At 42.3% G+C, this 17,722-nt stretch overlaps 1 protein-coding gene across 1 annotated transcript; it reads right to left on the bottom strand.

Annotated features, from left to right (window-relative positions):
* Nucleotides 1-1,824: 1,824 nt before the first annotated feature.
* Nucleotides 1,825-9,347, bottom strand: c9 (complement component 9; the record flags this gene model as incomplete). The annotated part of the gene is made up of 11 exons (XM_083929813.1): nt 9,256-9,347; nt 9,072-9,159; nt 8,119-8,269; nt 7,894-8,035; nt 7,156-7,294; nt 5,858-6,079; nt 4,636-4,876; nt 4,425-4,544; nt 3,306-3,481; nt 2,075-2,309; nt 1,825-1,982 (listed from the first exon to the last, which is right to left on the bottom strand). The coding sequence occupies exons 1-11, from the start codon at nt 9,327-9,329 to the stop codon at nt 1,825-1,827; spliced, it is 1,746 nt and encodes a 581-aa protein (XP_083785939.1). The 5' UTR covers nt 9,330-9,347.
* Between the last annotated feature and the right edge of the window lie 8,375 nt (nt 9,348-17,722).

Consider the following 17,722-nt stretch of genomic DNA (forward strand, 5'->3'; position numbering starts at 1 on the left):
CTTCCGGTGGCCATCGAACTCTTTAATTCATCTCCCCCCGTCAGGTAAGGAACAGTGGAGACACTGTGTCCTGAGAAAATGTCCCTTTGTCACTTTATATCACTTTATATCATCACTACATCACTTTATTAGTTGTACTGTAACTTAGTTCAGTCAGAAATGCTGCTACACTTTTAACACTGTTATCACTTATTGCTCCTTCTCACTTATTTAGTTTGTACTTATTTTATGTCAATATGCTGGTAAACTGCACTGTGCGTATTGTTGTATATTGTATAAACCTACGTTTAATCACAATGTCTGTTGCACTCTGTCACACTCAGTTATTGTTTGATTTATTTTATGTTAACTTTCTTTAATTTGATTTACGTTTTTATGCTTATTGTTACTCTGATCCTTTCCCATCTTTGTATTGTAACTGTTGCACAATCCTCAGGATAAATAAAGCTTCTTGAATCTTAAGTATCATCATTTCTGTGTGTAACTTTACATTTAGTGTACTCTTTCTGTGCATTCTGTGCGGATATGTATGTATTTTTCTGCATCAGTTATGCACATAACACCAGGTCGAATCCCTAGTATGTCATCTGAATACAAACTTGGCATTAAAGTTGATTCTGAGCAAAATAAGGCTTTGTACTAAGATACGACCAATTAGACTTATCAGACAGAGGGAATTAGAAATAAAGGTCTGTCTCTAAAACAAGGCAGCATTAAACAAAGGCCTGCTACCTTCTCTAGTTGAGGTAAATAGAAGCTTACTATGTGAGGAAATATGGCAGTTTGTGCTTGGCACTGGGTAACCTTGTGTGGAAAAAAATAGAAATGCTCCAAATGTCAACGTCTCCCACATCTCCTGTTCCTAAATCACAGCAGTGTGGAAAACCCAGCAAATCTATGGGTTAAGGAACATGCATAAAGGAGTGACATCAAACTAGATCGCACATATATATGCTGTCTTCCTTTATGTTGTGTTTATGTCCAACACTTACTCCCTAGTTATCGTCAGTATCAGTTTTCCCTGCACCCTGCTTCCACTCATCTGGTTCTCGTTTGCACAGCACATCCAGCTGGAATGTGTTCATGCTTTTAAAAATGAGTTATTAGCCCATTAATACATACTTCAGCCAACACTATTCCAACTCAGCTAAAGTTGAAAGACACAGTGTTATTTGTAGTCGGAGTTCTTTTGGATCTGGACGTGAGCTCGGTTAATGATTAAACAGGGAACGCTCTTCTTTCTGTCCAGGGTTCTGTGGGCTGTAAAACACAACACAGACGTTTGAATTTGGATTAAATGCTTTTGAGAAATTGCTTTAAAATTTGATTTATTGTAAATGGAGCAACCTTGAGTAGCGACAAGGACCTAAATGAAAAGAAGTTAGGGGGCCGCGACACTTAATTCATTCCTGGCGTTGATATAACGCACACATCAAAGTGGACGGTGGAAGACTGGGATTTTATTAAAATTATACATATTATGCTTGATACTTGTTTTGTAGCTTCTCATGTTCAAAGTTTTTTCTTTTGAACTAAAACATTTCCAGAAGACTTGTGTGCTGGGGTACAATGGAGCTTAAACTTTCACAGAGCTTATTTTCCACTAAATCCACATGTGTACATATTTACAGTTGATATTGAAACTCAAAAGCCACATATTTAACTCACAAAAAAATCCATCTACACATTACAAAAATGTCCCTTTATGAACTGCATTATTCATTACCAACCTCAAGATGGCTCTGTTCTCCTAACTGGCACATAAAGACACTTTAATCTGAGTGAGCGTGAGAGAGATTGACTGTTAAATGGTAATTCATCTGTTTAGCAGTGATCGTCACTGCTGGTGTCTCCTCTGCACACGGCTCCAAGGAGTCCGTCTGTGTTACAGCTGCGTGTCCTGGTGCGTTTCGCTCCACTACAGCTGGACCAGCTGGACCAGCATGACCAGTTGCCTTCCTGGTTAAAAGTAGGTCTTGTACCTGCAAAACATTGTCCAATTTTTAAGTTAAAAAATGAGTAAAAGTGGCCTTGTTAATACTGTACATTTTAAATTTCTCTATTTACTCCTCACCTGCGTATTTAGTCTTATCAGCCTTGTAGTTCTGGCAGGACATGCCTTCATACAGGTGGGGGCACAGGCACATACACTTCCCATCCAGCAGAGTAAGAGTGCCTCCGTTGTGACAGGGTTTGCACTTGCACACGTTGTACTCTGCCACATAGTCTGCTGTGGCCTGCTTCAGGTTGGCTATCCTTGAGTTGGCATCCGGCATATCCAGTGGAATTAACATATAGATGGGCTCCGGCTGTCAGAAGAAAAAAAAAACAATACATGCACTGTTTAACTTCATAGAATATAATAACAGAAGAATGACATTGCATCTTTCATCTACATCAGATCTTATAACAAAAGTCTACAGCAATGCTAGTGGCTTTGTGTGGCTGCATTGAGGCCCAGTAGTGCTTAGAGCTAAATGCTAATGCTAGCATGCACACAATGACAATGCTAATATGCTGATGTTTAGAAGCTATATGATTTTGACCATGTTCATGCTAACATTTGGTCACTAGCAGTAAACACAAAGTACAGCTGATTTATTTTTGAATGTGTTTAGTCATAAATCAAAGTATTGGATACATAAGAGCCTAATGATAACACTCAATTTAAAAAGTCACAGATTCACCATACATAACTGTCTGCACCAAATCATCATTGAGATCCATCCAAAAGCTTTTGAATCATTCAGTAAAAACATCAGATGGCAACCTCATGGTGCTGTGAATGTCTGCACCATATTTTGTGCCGATTCATTGCGTATACTGCGTAATGCGTAATGTAGAGCTATTTCACTGAATAGGTGAAAAGTTTGACCTGTTGGCGCTAGATGAGAAGTCAGAGGATCACCAAAGTTACTACTCCGGACGGTAGATGCCAGATCATATCTACTACACAAAACATTGTCATTATAGCGTGTAACCTATAAGTCCCTGTGTGGACCATGAATGGAGTGTGGACTGGTGGCTGGAGAGGTGCAAGTTCATCTCCTTGGCAATGCACCGAACCCCAACTGCTCAGGGCGCCGATCCATTGGCAGTCCCCTCGCTCTGACGTCTCTCCATTAATTGCATGTATATAGGTCCTGTTTGTGCATGTGTGCGTATTTCGGGCCTGTGTGTGTGTAACATATATAATAACAGAGTGAAAACATTTAATTTCCTCTTGCAGGGTTAATAAAGTAATTCTTCTTCTTCTTCTTCTATAAGGACGTTTTTACAGCTTCACTTTGCTTCATCTATCATACCTCACTGGTGAGCAGCGCAGGGACCTCAGCGATGCTCCCGGCCCAGTCCTGATACGTAGCAATGTCCATCACTCCGTCCTTATCCAGTTTAGCCCTCATTGCAACAGCACTTTGCAGACTACCTCCTTTGACTGATGTCATCACTTTGTCCACCACTGCTTTCCCGTGAATATCAACTGTGTAGCAACAGGGCAAAACTGTCAGTGACATTCCATCATTGATGCATTACTGTAAACCTTACTCACACACGTCACAATATCTATGCAACACGTCCTCATAAGGTGTGGTCTGAGAGTTATGTTCTGATTGAAATCTATTTTAATCCAATCTTCCAAAATAACAGTCTTTTTCGCACAAGTCTATGTTTCCTCCTCAGTTGCTTGCTGAGCTGCACTAAACCCACATGTGAGTTCCAAGGCAAAGATAGCAACTCAAAACTTAGTCTGTTGAATCCTCTTATCCTTATTTGAACATTAGATTGAATTCTTGCATGGGGCCCTTCTGTGTGGAGTTTGACAGTCTCACTCTTGCGCTTGTGAACTAGTTGCCCAGACTCTCAAAGAAATGCAGAAGTGTTGTTAATAGTATTAATAAGACGGTTCCTGGTTCGAATCTCAGCTGGGGCCCTTCTATGTGGAGTTTGCAGGTTTTCCCTGTGTCTGCGTGGGTTTTCTCCGGGTTCTCCGGTTTCCTCCCACAGTCCAAAGACATGCACGTGTTAGGTTCATTGATGACTCTAAATTGCCTGTAGGTGTGAATGGTTGTCCGCTCTGTTTGTCTCTATGTGCCTCACGCCCGATTTTTAGCTGGGATCGGCTCCAGGCCCCCACGACCCCAACAGGGACAAGAGGTTGATGATGGATGGATGGATGGATAATCTGTGGCTTTTGTCCCTGCTGTCTTATAGTGTATGCATGCTGTGAACGAATCGCTCCATGGCATGCATGGGCAGAAGTAATGATTCCAGCAACAAATGATAAATAACAAGTAGGCATACATGTGTGCATGTGTGAGTGTCATACTCTGTTAAGATAGACTTTAAAATCTGGACATTTCCCTTCAATATTAACTTTATAAGCTTCATAATCAGTATGATCAGGTAAAACAGAGACAGCTGACCTTGGCCTTTGCTTGTTACATCATCACAGTTGTCGACTTTGGCGTGTCCGTCAACCTTGCCTCCAATGTCTGCTGTGATGCCTAATTTAAGGCATTCTTGAATCTTTCTCTCCGTCAGATCTGCAAGAATCACCAAGTACAGAGGATGAGTGCTTATCACTTTTCAATCCTGTCAACATTGAAAAGAGACACGTGCTAATTTTGCACATACTTTTGGCTTTGATGGTGTCCTGATTGAGGACATAAATCAACTCGTATTCGCCACCAGTCTTCCCGTTCCTGGTGTAGTGAGTTCCGTAGTCCTCCAGGAAGGCAAAGTAAATACCCTTCTCATACTGCAAAGGTAACGATTTGACGTGCTCCAAGAATTCATTGGCTGTTTGGAGGCCACGGGAGCGCATTCTGTAGGTGCTCAGCTGTACTCTGCCCTTCACCCTCATAAAGCTCTTGTTCTAAATGTGCAGAAGGGAAGTATAAGAAAATACAGATTCAGATTGTATGAATCTATTTGAGATTGGTTACACAATATTGTCCTATTTTTAAATGTAAAGGGATAGTTTGGATTTGTTGAAGTTGGGTTGTATGCGGTACTGATTCATAGTCAGTGTATTACCTACAGTAGATGGTGGTCAACATGTCCCCACTTTGAAGAAGCAGGCAGGAGGACATGCTAGGAAGCTAAGAAATGTACTGTTACGTTACATTACGGGGCGGCGCGGTGATGTGGTGGTTAGCACTGTCGCCTCACAGGTTCGAATCCTGAACCTGTGAGGCTGAGGCCCTTCTGTGTGGAGATTGAATGTTTTCCCTGTGTCAGCATGGGTTTTCTTAGGGTTCTGCGGCTTCCTCCCACAGTCCAAAGACATGCACGTGTTAGGTTAATTGGAGAGTCTATATTGCCCGTAGGTATGAATGTGTGTGTGAATGGTTGTCAGTCTCTGTTGTCTCTATGTGCCCTGCGATAGACTGGCGTCCTGTCCAGGCTGTACCCCGCCTCACACGACCCCGATAAGGACAAGCGGTTGAAGATGGATGGACGTTACATTACGTTTAAGAAACAAAACTACCCACTACCCACAGATGAGCCACTCTTCTGTGAGGTAAACATACTGTTTTTGTCAGTGGAGTCTGGTAGTTTTGATGAGAGCATAGAACAGATTCGGTTCCCCCAGTGTAAACTTAAACAGTGTGCTTAAGGTGAGGACGTTTTTTGGCTAAAATACGTTTCGCTGCTGCCCCAGTCCACAGCAGTACATTGCTTAGCTCCTGCCTGCTTCTCCAAATGGGGGACGTGCCAACCGCAATCTACTGTTGGTAGCACGCTGACTATGGATAAATTCCTCATACAAACCCATTTAAAAAAATCAGAACTATCCCTTTAATGTTGCTACGTGTCAATGCAATGTTATTTCGTGTCACTGCCTGACATTTACCTTAATGGTGGTGTACTCTGAGACCTCCTTAACCATCTTTTTCTTCTCGTATTCACCAGTGAGATCCACCTTTGAAGGATTCTCGGACATGGACGGCTCACTTGAGCTGAATTTGAAGGAAAGTCCGGCATCAACTTTAAAACTCATCTCTTTCAGCAATTCCCTCAGGAGGGTGTGTGTGTCTTCGTAGATTTCTCTGGAGGAGGTTTCCTCCACTAAAGTCTGGAAAGACAGTGAGTGTTAAAGGAATTATTCACCCTCAGAATAATCATTTGAATATCATTTACTCACCCTGTGTTACCCTGAATTCTTAAAGAAAACTTTTTTTATGTCTCCATGGTGAACAGAGAACCCATAAATGGTGAAAAATCTTGATGCATTGATGTAATAGGGGTCCACATATAGCATCAGAAAAATATATATTTACAAACTCTCACATAAGTCATGCAGTATGATCCAAGTCTCCTTTTGTATGCTCAGTGCTTTCCAAACACACTGACTATGACATTCATTCATTCATTCATTCATTCATCTTCAACCGCTTGTCCCTATCGGGGTCGTGGGGGGGCTGGAGCCGATTCCAGCTGACATCGGGCGTGAGACAGGGTACACCCTGGACAGGACGCCAGTCTATCGCAGGACACATAGAGACGAACAGAGACAGACAACCATTCACACCTACGGGTGATTTAGAGTCATCAATGAACCCAACACCTGCACGTCTTTGGATTGTGGGAGGAAACCGGAGAACCCGGAGAACCCGGAGAACCCGGAGAAAACCCACGCAGACACGGGGAGAACATGCAATCTCCACACAGAAGGGTCCCAGCCGAGATTCGAACCAGGAACCCTCTTGTTAATACTATTAACAACACTTCTGCTATTCTTTGAGAGTCTGGGCAACTAGTTCACAAGCACAAGAGTGAGACAGTTTATGTGGAAGTGTTGTAAATAGTAAGGTTTTAGCGAAAGTGCACATGTTTGGAAAGTACTAACCGTTAAACTTGATAAAAGGGACTTGGATTAAACTGCACGAGTTGGGTGAGAGTTTGCAAACGGGTGTCTTGAAATCATTTTTTGCTTTTGTTAAACGTGGACCTCTGTTCTTTCAATGCATCGAGATCAAGAAAATGTGCATCCAAGCAAATGTTTCTTCAGAAATTTAATGCAACACTAGTGGAGTCACTGATGTACAAACAACCATTTTTGAAGTAGTACAGACAGTTTTTTCAGATTGCTCACTGACTGCATAGTAATACTGCATCTCTGATGAAACAGGAGAATTGGTTTTGGCTAACCTCGTAGTTGAACACACCGACATTCCAGGGAAGCCTGTCGTGTTTCCTGGTGTTTGGATTCAACACCTTTTCACACATCCCGTTGAAGTAATCATTGTTGAAGGGGTTCATCCGAGGATCTGCACCCAGGATGTTGATTCTGGTGCACGGACACAGTGGGCACTTTTAGGATTACATGCGGTATTATGCCTTCAGTTGAAATTCAAAAGTTTGAAGTACTATAAATGTCAAAGTATGTCTTCAAAAACAAGTAGTTTTTGAAGACATACTTTGACATTTTAAGACACTTTTACAGGGGTTCAGGTGAGCGGTTTCCCCCTGCTTCCAGTTTTTATGCTAAGCTAATTGTCCCCTGGCTGGAGCTTCATTTGCAGCTTCAGACATGAGAGTGGTAATGATCTATGAACTGAACAATTCAACACTACTTTTTGATACAGTTGTTTTAATGCCCTTTGTATAATTGCGGTGATGTTTTGTTTTAACCCCGGAATGCTGATATAGTCTAAACAATGAATTTACCCTTGGGTACTAATAAAGATACCTTTAATCATAAACTATTCTATAAATATTTATTATTCATGTACAAAAACACGTCATCATAATTGTTAAAAACAATTCATATAAAATACAGCCTCTCCTCTGAGTACTGCTGTGATTCATAGTGGTTATGTACGGTCACCGTGAATGGGCCAGTCCTTATGTAAGTACTGAATTAACCCTTTAACATGTCACTCTTACCCGTATCCGGCTGTCCGGCCTTGCTCATTGGTATCCAGTACCAATGAACGACAGGGCTTGCGCTCAGGATCACAGTCCTCATCTGATCCATCCTCACAGTCGTAGTCTCCATTGCACATAAGTCTTTTCTTGATGCAATAACCTGTGTAAAGACGGGGGGTTAATCTAAGGGGGCCAAACATAAAGACAAAGGTACTGTAGGTGTCTTAAAAGAAGCTGACGTACCCGACTCGCACTGGAATTCTTGGTCAGAGCATGCAGAGGGAGTGGGTGGCGCACATGTGGCCTCTGGTACACAGAACTCCCTGTCCCCGAGGGATCCCAGGCAGGGCTCGCCGCCAAACTGACTAAACACCTCTATACCTCGAGATCGTCTCTGAGGATCACAAATGATGTCACATCTTGTTAAGCATATACACTTTTTAAAAAGACGTGTTGGAGTCTTCTCTCATGTTCCAGGGGCGATGCAGTGAATGTGTTCTTGTTTGTTTTTTAGTGTTCTTGTCCATTTGAACTAATTTCCAAGTTAAATGCAGTGATCTGTAATTTATATATTTAAATATAGAATATTTAAAGGTAGCATAACCAAATCATATAGAATGACTTCCACAGAGTTAGAGGTAGAAGAGACGACTGTTCCCGAAACTCTGCTAAGCTAAAGTTAGGCTAGCTTCCTTTTCGCAGAATCTGGTGTTACTTTTGGCTCCATTATGATTAAATTAAGCTACTGCTTTTATTTAAGTTGTTGGGGGATCAAAATATAGATTTTCAATTAAAGGAAATGGGGAAAAAGAAAGTAAATTATCATGTTTTCCTGTTAGCTTAAGCTCCTAAAGTTAATTGGCGTTAGCTAAGGCTATGTCACCTAGGTCATCAAATGTGTTAAAAACAACTTTCAAAGTGAAACAATATTTTGCGTGGGGAAAAAAAAGCGGGCAACATGAGCAACGTTTCAGTTGTGATCTGTTTGTTACCGTGGTCAAAATACATCAAACCAGAATTGTGAAATGTGAATGACAGTGGCAGTTGATGTTTTACTGATGACTGCCGAATTGTAAATTACCTTGGTTTTAATTTCAGCAATCTGTTCACCTTAGCTGTCATTTTTACCTTCTGTATATAAAACTGAGAAGAAAATTGAGTTTTGAAGTCACTGACTACAGTTGTAATGGACTCACTCTGGTTTTTGTGCAATCACACGAAGTCCACTCTGTCCAGCTGCTCCAAACACAATTTACTGCTGGTGGATCAGGAAGTTCCACTGCCCTGAAATACAAGTGATGGTACAATGTTTTGTCTTGTACCAAATCCTTAGTAACCAGATCCTTGCTGTTGTGTCAATGAAATAGTAAATATACATACATTCCTTCTCCGAGAAGTGCCAGAGTTAGACACAGGCCACAGAAGCCCAGCTGAAAAGCAATCCCAACCCTCATGATGAACCTCTGAAGAGACGAGTGGTGTTGCGGGTCCGTCCCAATTGAGTTTTTTAAGCTACCTCTCTGTAAATCATTGTTGAACTGCAAAATGACCGTGCTGTTGTCATCAAAGTCAAAGGTTTGGATTTCAGGGGCAGCGATATTGATTCAGTGCTTGGAAAATGCCGAGAAAACAGAGTTTAAAGTGTTTGTTTGGATTGAAACAAATGACTCATCCAGTCAGTATATTGTGTTAATAACAGTGTGAGCAAAGCTGTTCTAAAACACAATAATCTATAAAAGTGAGGTTTCATTTCTTCTCATCATGTGAACTGTGTAGTGATGGGCTGATTCATGGGTTGAAACTACACCTTAATTCACTAACAGCTAGAAAACAAATACAGTCACACTTTTTATTAAAGAATAAATGAGACGTCCACATGACTCTATTGCATAAGTGTGGCAAACACATGTATTTTTAATGCTGCCGTTTCTTCTCAGCTGTGTTGACAGGATTTATTTGATTAAATGCTATTTTTTTCGATATTATAACCAATTTTAAGCACTTTCTGAAAAGAAAATGACAGAAAATTACAATCAAACTACCTCAAAACTATTTGAAGTGTGAAATTTGTTGAACAATTAAATTATTAAACCCTGTAGATGTGGATTTAGTTTTCTTATTTAGCAAAACATCCAGTTTTGTGCAGTTAATGATATCATTTTGAATGTTGGAACTTTCTTTTAGTGCATGCACACTGTTCATACACATGGCCATATGTCATTTATTGCATTTTGATGTTTAACAATGTTTGTATTAATTCGAGACGATTTGTTAATTTCGGTGTTTCCAGGATGATGCAACCATTCAGGCAGGACCACAGCAAATCAGAGTAAATATTTAAAGAGACGGTTTGGTACATGTAGGTCACCACCATGTGAGATTGGGAAACTGAATAGCATAACTGCCAACATAAAAGTTTGGAAAACTGTTGTGCACGGACAAGGTTTTGGCTGCACATGATCCGAAGTGCACTTATTGTCCACAGGATGGCAACATCGAACAGAGAACAGCACAGTATTTAGTGCTGCGTGTCCATGTTTTACATTCACACACTGTTTATGCATAAGGCTAAGGAACAAACCAATGCAGAGACTCACAATCCTCACAAATACATGTGCACTCAATTCTCTCTCAGACAGGTCGAAAACTCTAATACATGTATCAAAACAAGCCTTGCACAACGCACAGGAAGTTTTAAACTGTTGCACCTAATGATATGTCATGTGATCTGAGCGTCTTTTGCTGAGTCTGCAGTTCTTTGTTCTTCAAAAAGAGGGAGAGCAGCGTCTGTAAATCACACAAAAAAAGGGAAAACACTTCTCGGTGTAGACAGATGAGCGCAGCAGTGAATCTAAGAAGTGGAAACATTAAGATTCTGATCACATTGGCCAATCATTCATGATCAGGTGAATCCTTATTCATGGACACAGATGTGGCAAATCATGTGCTTTCCTCCATCTGAGAGCGTAAATCTGATGTTAAAATCTAGAGTATTCAGCACACTGACAAGTATTTTCTGCTGACTTAAATAAACACACTCCGACTATTCCCTGATGTCTCCAAAGTCAATCTGGGGGCTGCCCTGTCTCCCGGTTCTTTCCGCGTATCTGCGAGCAGGACTGGGGTAGTCTCGGGGCTATGTGGTCATGGCCCACTGGAGAGGCACAAATATGTGCTGAGGTCACCGCTTTTTCGACGTTCGGCAGTTTCCTCCCAGCTTTCTCAGGAAACCAGAGGGTAGGTAAGGTGCTTGGCCAATATTTCTCCTGACTAGAAAGACTTCCTGTTTTTTGAGAGAGGGGGGTTGGAACTGTGCGGAAATACTTATGGAGCAGCCTCTAGACCCGCTTTACTGTAATTTACACACTGCATAGACTTTGTCATCATATGCAGCAGAATATGATGACGTTGCTTCCTGCCTTGCCACTTGTCCTGCTGCTTTATGTTGTATTTTTAGACCGAAATGGTCAAGAGTAGCGAAGGCAGCTGAGAGTTAAAAGAACAGAGTCGGCCAGAGAGGATAAAAATCTAAGCCTGCCTCAATTATGGACTGGAGATAAGTGGCTATCTTAGGTTCTGGTTGTGGTGGCAGCCCGTTCCAAGATTCACGCCCTAAATGCTGGATGTTTGGATTGCGGCCTTCCTGTAATAAACGTAGGAGAGGACACTTCCCATTAGATTGTCTCTGTCAGCGTTCTATCATAAAAATAAATCCTCTAATGTGCATGTACCGACTGTACTGAAAAGGGTCTCCCATACTTTTCCTTTTCCTACCACAAGAGTTTTACATAAGTAAGTAGCATCCAACATGTCCTCCTGTATGTAAGTGTGCAGTTGTTTTGGGCGGTCCACTGATCTAAAGGAACAATGAATCACATTTAGCAGAACAAGGATGCAACGTCACAGGCTTGACCAGAGAGACACGTCATTGGAAGAAAGGTTTAACAGACTCAAAATAATTTATTTATAATATCTGACTTATGTAGGTGTGATTGTTCAGGTGCATGCACAAACTTTTTGAAGGGCAGGGGCGAAAAGGAAAAAATGTGCACATACAGCGCATCCTTGCCACTGAAGGGGGAACTTAAGCACACGTTTTGTCTCCCAAGAGGGCACTTTAGCACACGTTTTGGCTCCCAAGAGGGCACTTTAGCACACGTTTTGGCTCCTAAAGGGGCACTTTAGCACACGTTTTGGCTCCTAGAGGGCACTTTAGCACATGTTTTGACTACCATGAGGGCACTTTAGCACAAGTTTTGGCTACCATGAGGGCACTTTAGCACGCGTTTTGGCTCCTAGAGGGCCCTTTAGCACACGTATTGGCTGCCATGAGAGCACGCTTTAAGGCTCCTAGAAGGCACTTAAGCATGTATTTTGGCTACCAAGAGGGCACTTTAGCACACGTTTTGGCTCCTAGAGGGCACTTTAGCACATGTTTTGACTACCATGAGGGCACTTTAGCATAAGTTTTAGCTACCATGAGGGCACTTAAGCACGCGTTTTGGCTCCTAGAGGGCCCTTTAGCACACGTATTGGCTGCCATGAGAGCACGCTTTAAGGCTCCTAGAAGGCACTTTAGCACTCCTTTTGGCTCCTAGAAGGCACTTAAGCATGTGTTTTGGCTACCATGAGGGCACTTTAGCACACGTTTTGGCTCCTATAGGGCATTTTAGCATGTGTATCGGCTCCTAGAGGGCCCTTTAGCACACAAGTTTTACATAAGTAAGTAGCATCCAACATGTCCTCCTGTATGTAAGTGTGCGGTTGCATTGGACGTTCCACTGATTTAAAGGAACAATGAATCACATTCAGCAGAACAAGGAATCATCATTTTGACGCAACGTCACCAGCTGGACCAGGGAGACACGTCATTGGAAAGAAAGGTTTAACAGACTCGAAAGAATGTATTATAATATCTGACTTATTATGTGTTGTTATGTACAGGAGGGGTGAGAACCAAAGAGACCTAAGTGACGTTTGGCCAACTTTACAGGGGAGCCAAGCCAAACAACGACCATACTTTGATGCACCTGTGTTGCAGTGACAGCCGTACAGATACATGCATTCGATTGTGTGATTCAATTCAAAGCAAAAGTTGAATGGTATTAATAAGAGGTTATGAAAACGGTCATTCCAGTGGGTGGTTAGTGAAGGGGAAAACAGACCCTCAGCTCGTCAGTTATCTGGCTTCTGAGGAGCTCATCTCCTAAAAACCAGCCTCTGTCAGCAGAACACAGGATGCAGAGGCAGGAAAGACGTCCTTCCTCTGTCCCTTTCTCTGTCATTTCTCTGGTCTGCAACATACAGTGCAGCTCTTCAACGTCAGGCAACAGGATTTCAGTTGGGGTGTCATAAATATACCGGTATATATACTTTATTATATGTGGCTAGGATCTGGGTTGAAGTAAAAGGTGCAGGTGTGATTGTTCAGTGGCATGCACAAACTTTTTGAAGGGCAGGGGCGAAAAGGGAAAAAAGGGCACATACAGCTCATCCTTGCCACTGATGAGGGCACTTAAGCACACGTTTTGGCTCCTAGAGGGCACTTTAGCACACATTTTGCCTGTCATGAGGGCCCTTTAGCACACGTATTGGCTGCAATGAGAGCACGCTTTTGGCTGCTAGAGGGCACTTTAGCACTCATTTGGCTTCAAGAGGGCACTTTAGCATGCGTTTTGGCTCCTAGAAGACACTTTAGCACACGTTTTGGCTACCATTAGGGCACTTTAGCACGCCTTTTGGCTCCAAGAGGGCCCTTTAACACACCTATTGGCTGCCATGAGAGCACGCTTTAGCTCCTAGAGGGCACTTTAGCCCTCATTTTGGCTCCTAGAGGGCACTTTAGCACACATTTTGGCTCCTAGAGGGACTTTTAGCACGCGTTTTTCAACAATTGGGCCACGAGCCCCCTCCCTGTGCACGCCAGTGTGATTGTTACATCTGGAGGGTTGGCTCTGTGATGGTTTTATAAAAGGTGGCAGAGTTGCTGTGTGTAAATTATAAAACAATGCATGCTCATGTGTGCAACTGAATACTTTTCCTTGAGCAGTGAAACCTCCAACGGCCTCCCCCCTCACAGGTGAAGATTTTTAATTCCCATTTAAGAGGCAAGATGCCTTTGTTGTCCGCTACGGTGTCCAATCTTATTTATTACCGTGTGGGTTGAGGTGAGAAGATCTGATGTTTTTTCAGATAAAGACATGTTTTCCTCCTAAAATGTCTTACTCACCCAAGGAAATACTGAGAATACCACTCAAATCTCACCCCTAGTAGTCTCTTACCATGCTAGTTTTTTAAAGAACTTCAAAATGAATTAGGATGCTCTTATGCTTCTCCAACACCGCTGCCCATACCCTCCATAAGCTTTTGCATTTGTGTTTAAGTTAGCATCAGTCTTCTGATCCATAAATTATAATTTGTTGTGAGGTGATGATGGCTCTCGAAAAACACACACATTTTACAGAAGTGAAACCTGCCAGTCCACAGGAAAACGCCACACTGCCATCATTACTCATGACCTCAGTGTTGACGTATACTCTAGTTTTGTAGCTATACAGATGGTTGACTTCTTTCCCAATATATTTCTTCCATTTCTTTGTCTTTTCCGCGAAAGAAGTTCTTCGTCTGTTTATACTATCCCCCTGGTTCACCTCTTAATTATCCCAAACAAACGCCTATGAATGCCTCTGCAAACATGGAACGAAACACTTCCTTTGTAACTTAAGGATTTTCTTCCTGGGAATCATCATAACTAACACTCAATGCTTAGAACAGCAAATATAAAAACTGTCATTACACGGCTGAATCACTATAGTGGACCGAAAAGCAAAACAGACATTTATACTGAGGAAGTTGATGACCCATTTTCAGCCATCGGTTGACTGTAATTGCAATAACACCAGTGCATGGCAGAGGAAACGTAGTGCCTGGTCTTTCAAAAAAATGTGCTGTGTTAGCAGCAGTGGAGCTTTCCTCTCGGGTCTGGACTCTTCTTTCCCCTAACTACTTCTACATTTTATGACATGACGTTCAGTGGACCCACAGTGTTGAGGAAGGTGGGATATATCATGGTTTTACACAAAATAGAAAGGAAAGAAAATAATAATTATGTTTCAAATGACATGTTTCGTATTTCATTTAAATCAAGAGTTATTCTGCAAAATATGCTGTTTTGCATGACAACGTAAAAGCGAACTGTTCCTATTTTTAGATGTTACTTAAAGGCTTTGGAGCAGGGCTTTATATCATTATTTTTTGGCCCTTTTGGGGGCAGCAGAAACGAGCCAAGTAACAGTGACACATTTTTACCTTTTTAGTATTTGAGGCACACTTGTAGGGTGGCATGGTGGTGTGGTGGTTAGCACTGTTGCCCTCCTGTGTGGAGTTTGCATGTTCTCCCCGTGTCTGCGAGGGTTTTCTCTGGGTTCTCCGGTTTCCTCCCACAGTCCAAAGACATGCACGAGTTAGGTTAATTGATGACTCTAAATCACCCGTAGGTGTGAATGGTTGTCTGTCTCTGTTCGTCTCTATGTGCCCTGTGATAGACTGGCGTCCTGTCCAGGGTGTACCCCGCCGCACGCCCGATGTCAGCTGGGTTCGGCACCAGCCCCCCCGCGACCCCGATAGGGACAAGCGGTTGAAAATGGATGGATGGATGGATGGAAGGCACACTTGTTCACCAACCAGAAAATAACTAAATAACGATAATAATAAAAACTGCTGTTTGGTGCCATGCAGGTAGCGTACAGTGTGTTTTTAGTTGAACACACCTTGTTGGTGCAGCTGGAAATAGCACTATGAGAGCATGAGAGTGAACCAAAACAGGTACATTAAAGTTGCAGGCCCTGAAACTGAAACAATGACCTGAAAGAAGCCTTACGCTCCATAGAGCTGAGAACTGCAGAGTTGAGTGATAATTCTCTGTGGGTTCATTAAGCAACCCATACTCAGTCAGTATGTAGTGCATACTGCCTACTAAATGAACAATTAAATATTCCATTACCATCTCACCATTCACACTGAAGTCAACTGCATCACGACTGTATCAAATGCCTGATGGTGACTCTCCAATCTCCAAAAAACATTGCAGCAAAGTGTTATTTGGAGAAATTGACCACACAAACAAAACCAAAGTCTAAGAGATGCAAAGCATTATGGGGCAGTTGGGCCGTTGAGTATGTCCAGTAAGCTCGGGTCTCATACTTTGTTTTTGCTAAACTAGTATTCACAAAATCCATGTGTCGTGTGTCTCCGGCTCCGTTCCTTTTCAAGAGTCGTTCAAAAGAGCGGCTCCTCATTCTTTTTTGAATACATTTTAAAGGGGTATATGTGCATATCAATCAGGCATCGTGCATGTGCGCTTGCCAGTCACGCATGTTGGATAAAAGTGTCAATAAAAGGGTGTTTGGTGTGTTTTCAGTGGGACAGCCGTCTGTGTATCCTGTAGAGCGCTGCTGCTGATGCTGTTGTCACTGTCACACCCACAAAAGGAGACGGAAATCCTGCGCGCATAAACCTGGCGTTACGGATCAAGGGGAGGCAGTGAAAATTGGACACAATGATAGATAGAACGAGTTCCCTTCGTTCATACAGAAAGAGCCGTTCAGAAGAGCCGTTTTGTTTGGGAACATCGCATCACGAGTAGAAAGCAGGATAGGAGACACTGCCCCACGATGAAGCAAACTCGCACTAATGATGATCCTTCCTGATGATGGATAAAGAGTAACCCGAAGAGCCTCAGATGTCCTTACTTGAATAGATTGTTTAATACGAAGATCTGGCCAGAGAAGTTCTTGGTACAGCATGTACGCAAAGACACAGTCAGATACCAAAATCCAAACCAAAAAAAATACTAAGAACATCACATATTATAGAGCCGTCTCAATTTCCAAGGACCATCTTATCTGCTATGGCGCCAGAATAATAAAACAACCTTTTGAGCTGCCCTTTTGGAGACATACCAAAAACAATTACAGACATATACATAATATCCAATACTACTGATTACATTAAAGGTTGAATATGTAGAATCTTTATTAAAAGCCTCATTTAAAAAATAATAATAAGCTACACCCACGGGGCGTTTTCAGGGGTACAGAATGAAAGTATTGCTTTTCCATAAAAGAAAATATAGTTAGCCTGAATTAATATTGAAAAGAATTATTGACGGGTTTGACAATGACTTTCTGTCACGTTCTGTTTACATTGTATCAGCCATATCGCTGGGCATTGCAGGTTGCCAGGTTTGTCTGTTGTTGGGTGCAGCTACTGTACACTGGCACTGGGTGAAATAGCAATGGAGCCAATCCTGCAGCTGCTTATTTGTCCCAGCAGCTGAGTGACCGGAGACGGGCAAAAACCAGAGTCAATACAGGCCAAGCAGTCACTCCATGGACTGAGATAAAAGAGTTCAACGGCATTAAACGCACGCCCAAATGGCTACTTTTCTCCTGGATCGGTAAGCTAACTTTCATGTTTACTTAGCTGTAATGCGGCTATCGGCTATCGGTAACTGTCAAACTCCTGTGCAATACTTGTTTTTATGGCGCGATTTTCAGGGGGGGAGGGGACGGGTTCAAACCTGGTTCAAACAGGCTCCGGTCTCCTGTAGGCAACTGGCTACTGACAAACCTGGCAACCCGACTGTCGTAATTATGTTTTGTTGTTGCGCCTACGATCTTGAGGCGCTAGATGGCGGTGTCCTGCTCATTCTCCATATTCCACCTTTAAGGCATCTCATCATATTGTTCTCCAAACACCCCCATCACTTTACCCATCACAAGATTATTAGAAATAATTATCATTGCTGCTTTTCTCTCATTTTCTCATACTGTCTCATTGAAACCTG

The sequence above is a fragment of the Echiichthys vipera genome (assembly GCF_963691815.1).
Source record: "Echiichthys vipera genome assembly, chromosome: 16".
In the NCBI taxonomy this organism is placed as follows: Eukaryota; Metazoa; Chordata; class Actinopteri; order Perciformes; family Trachinidae; genus Echiichthys; species Echiichthys vipera.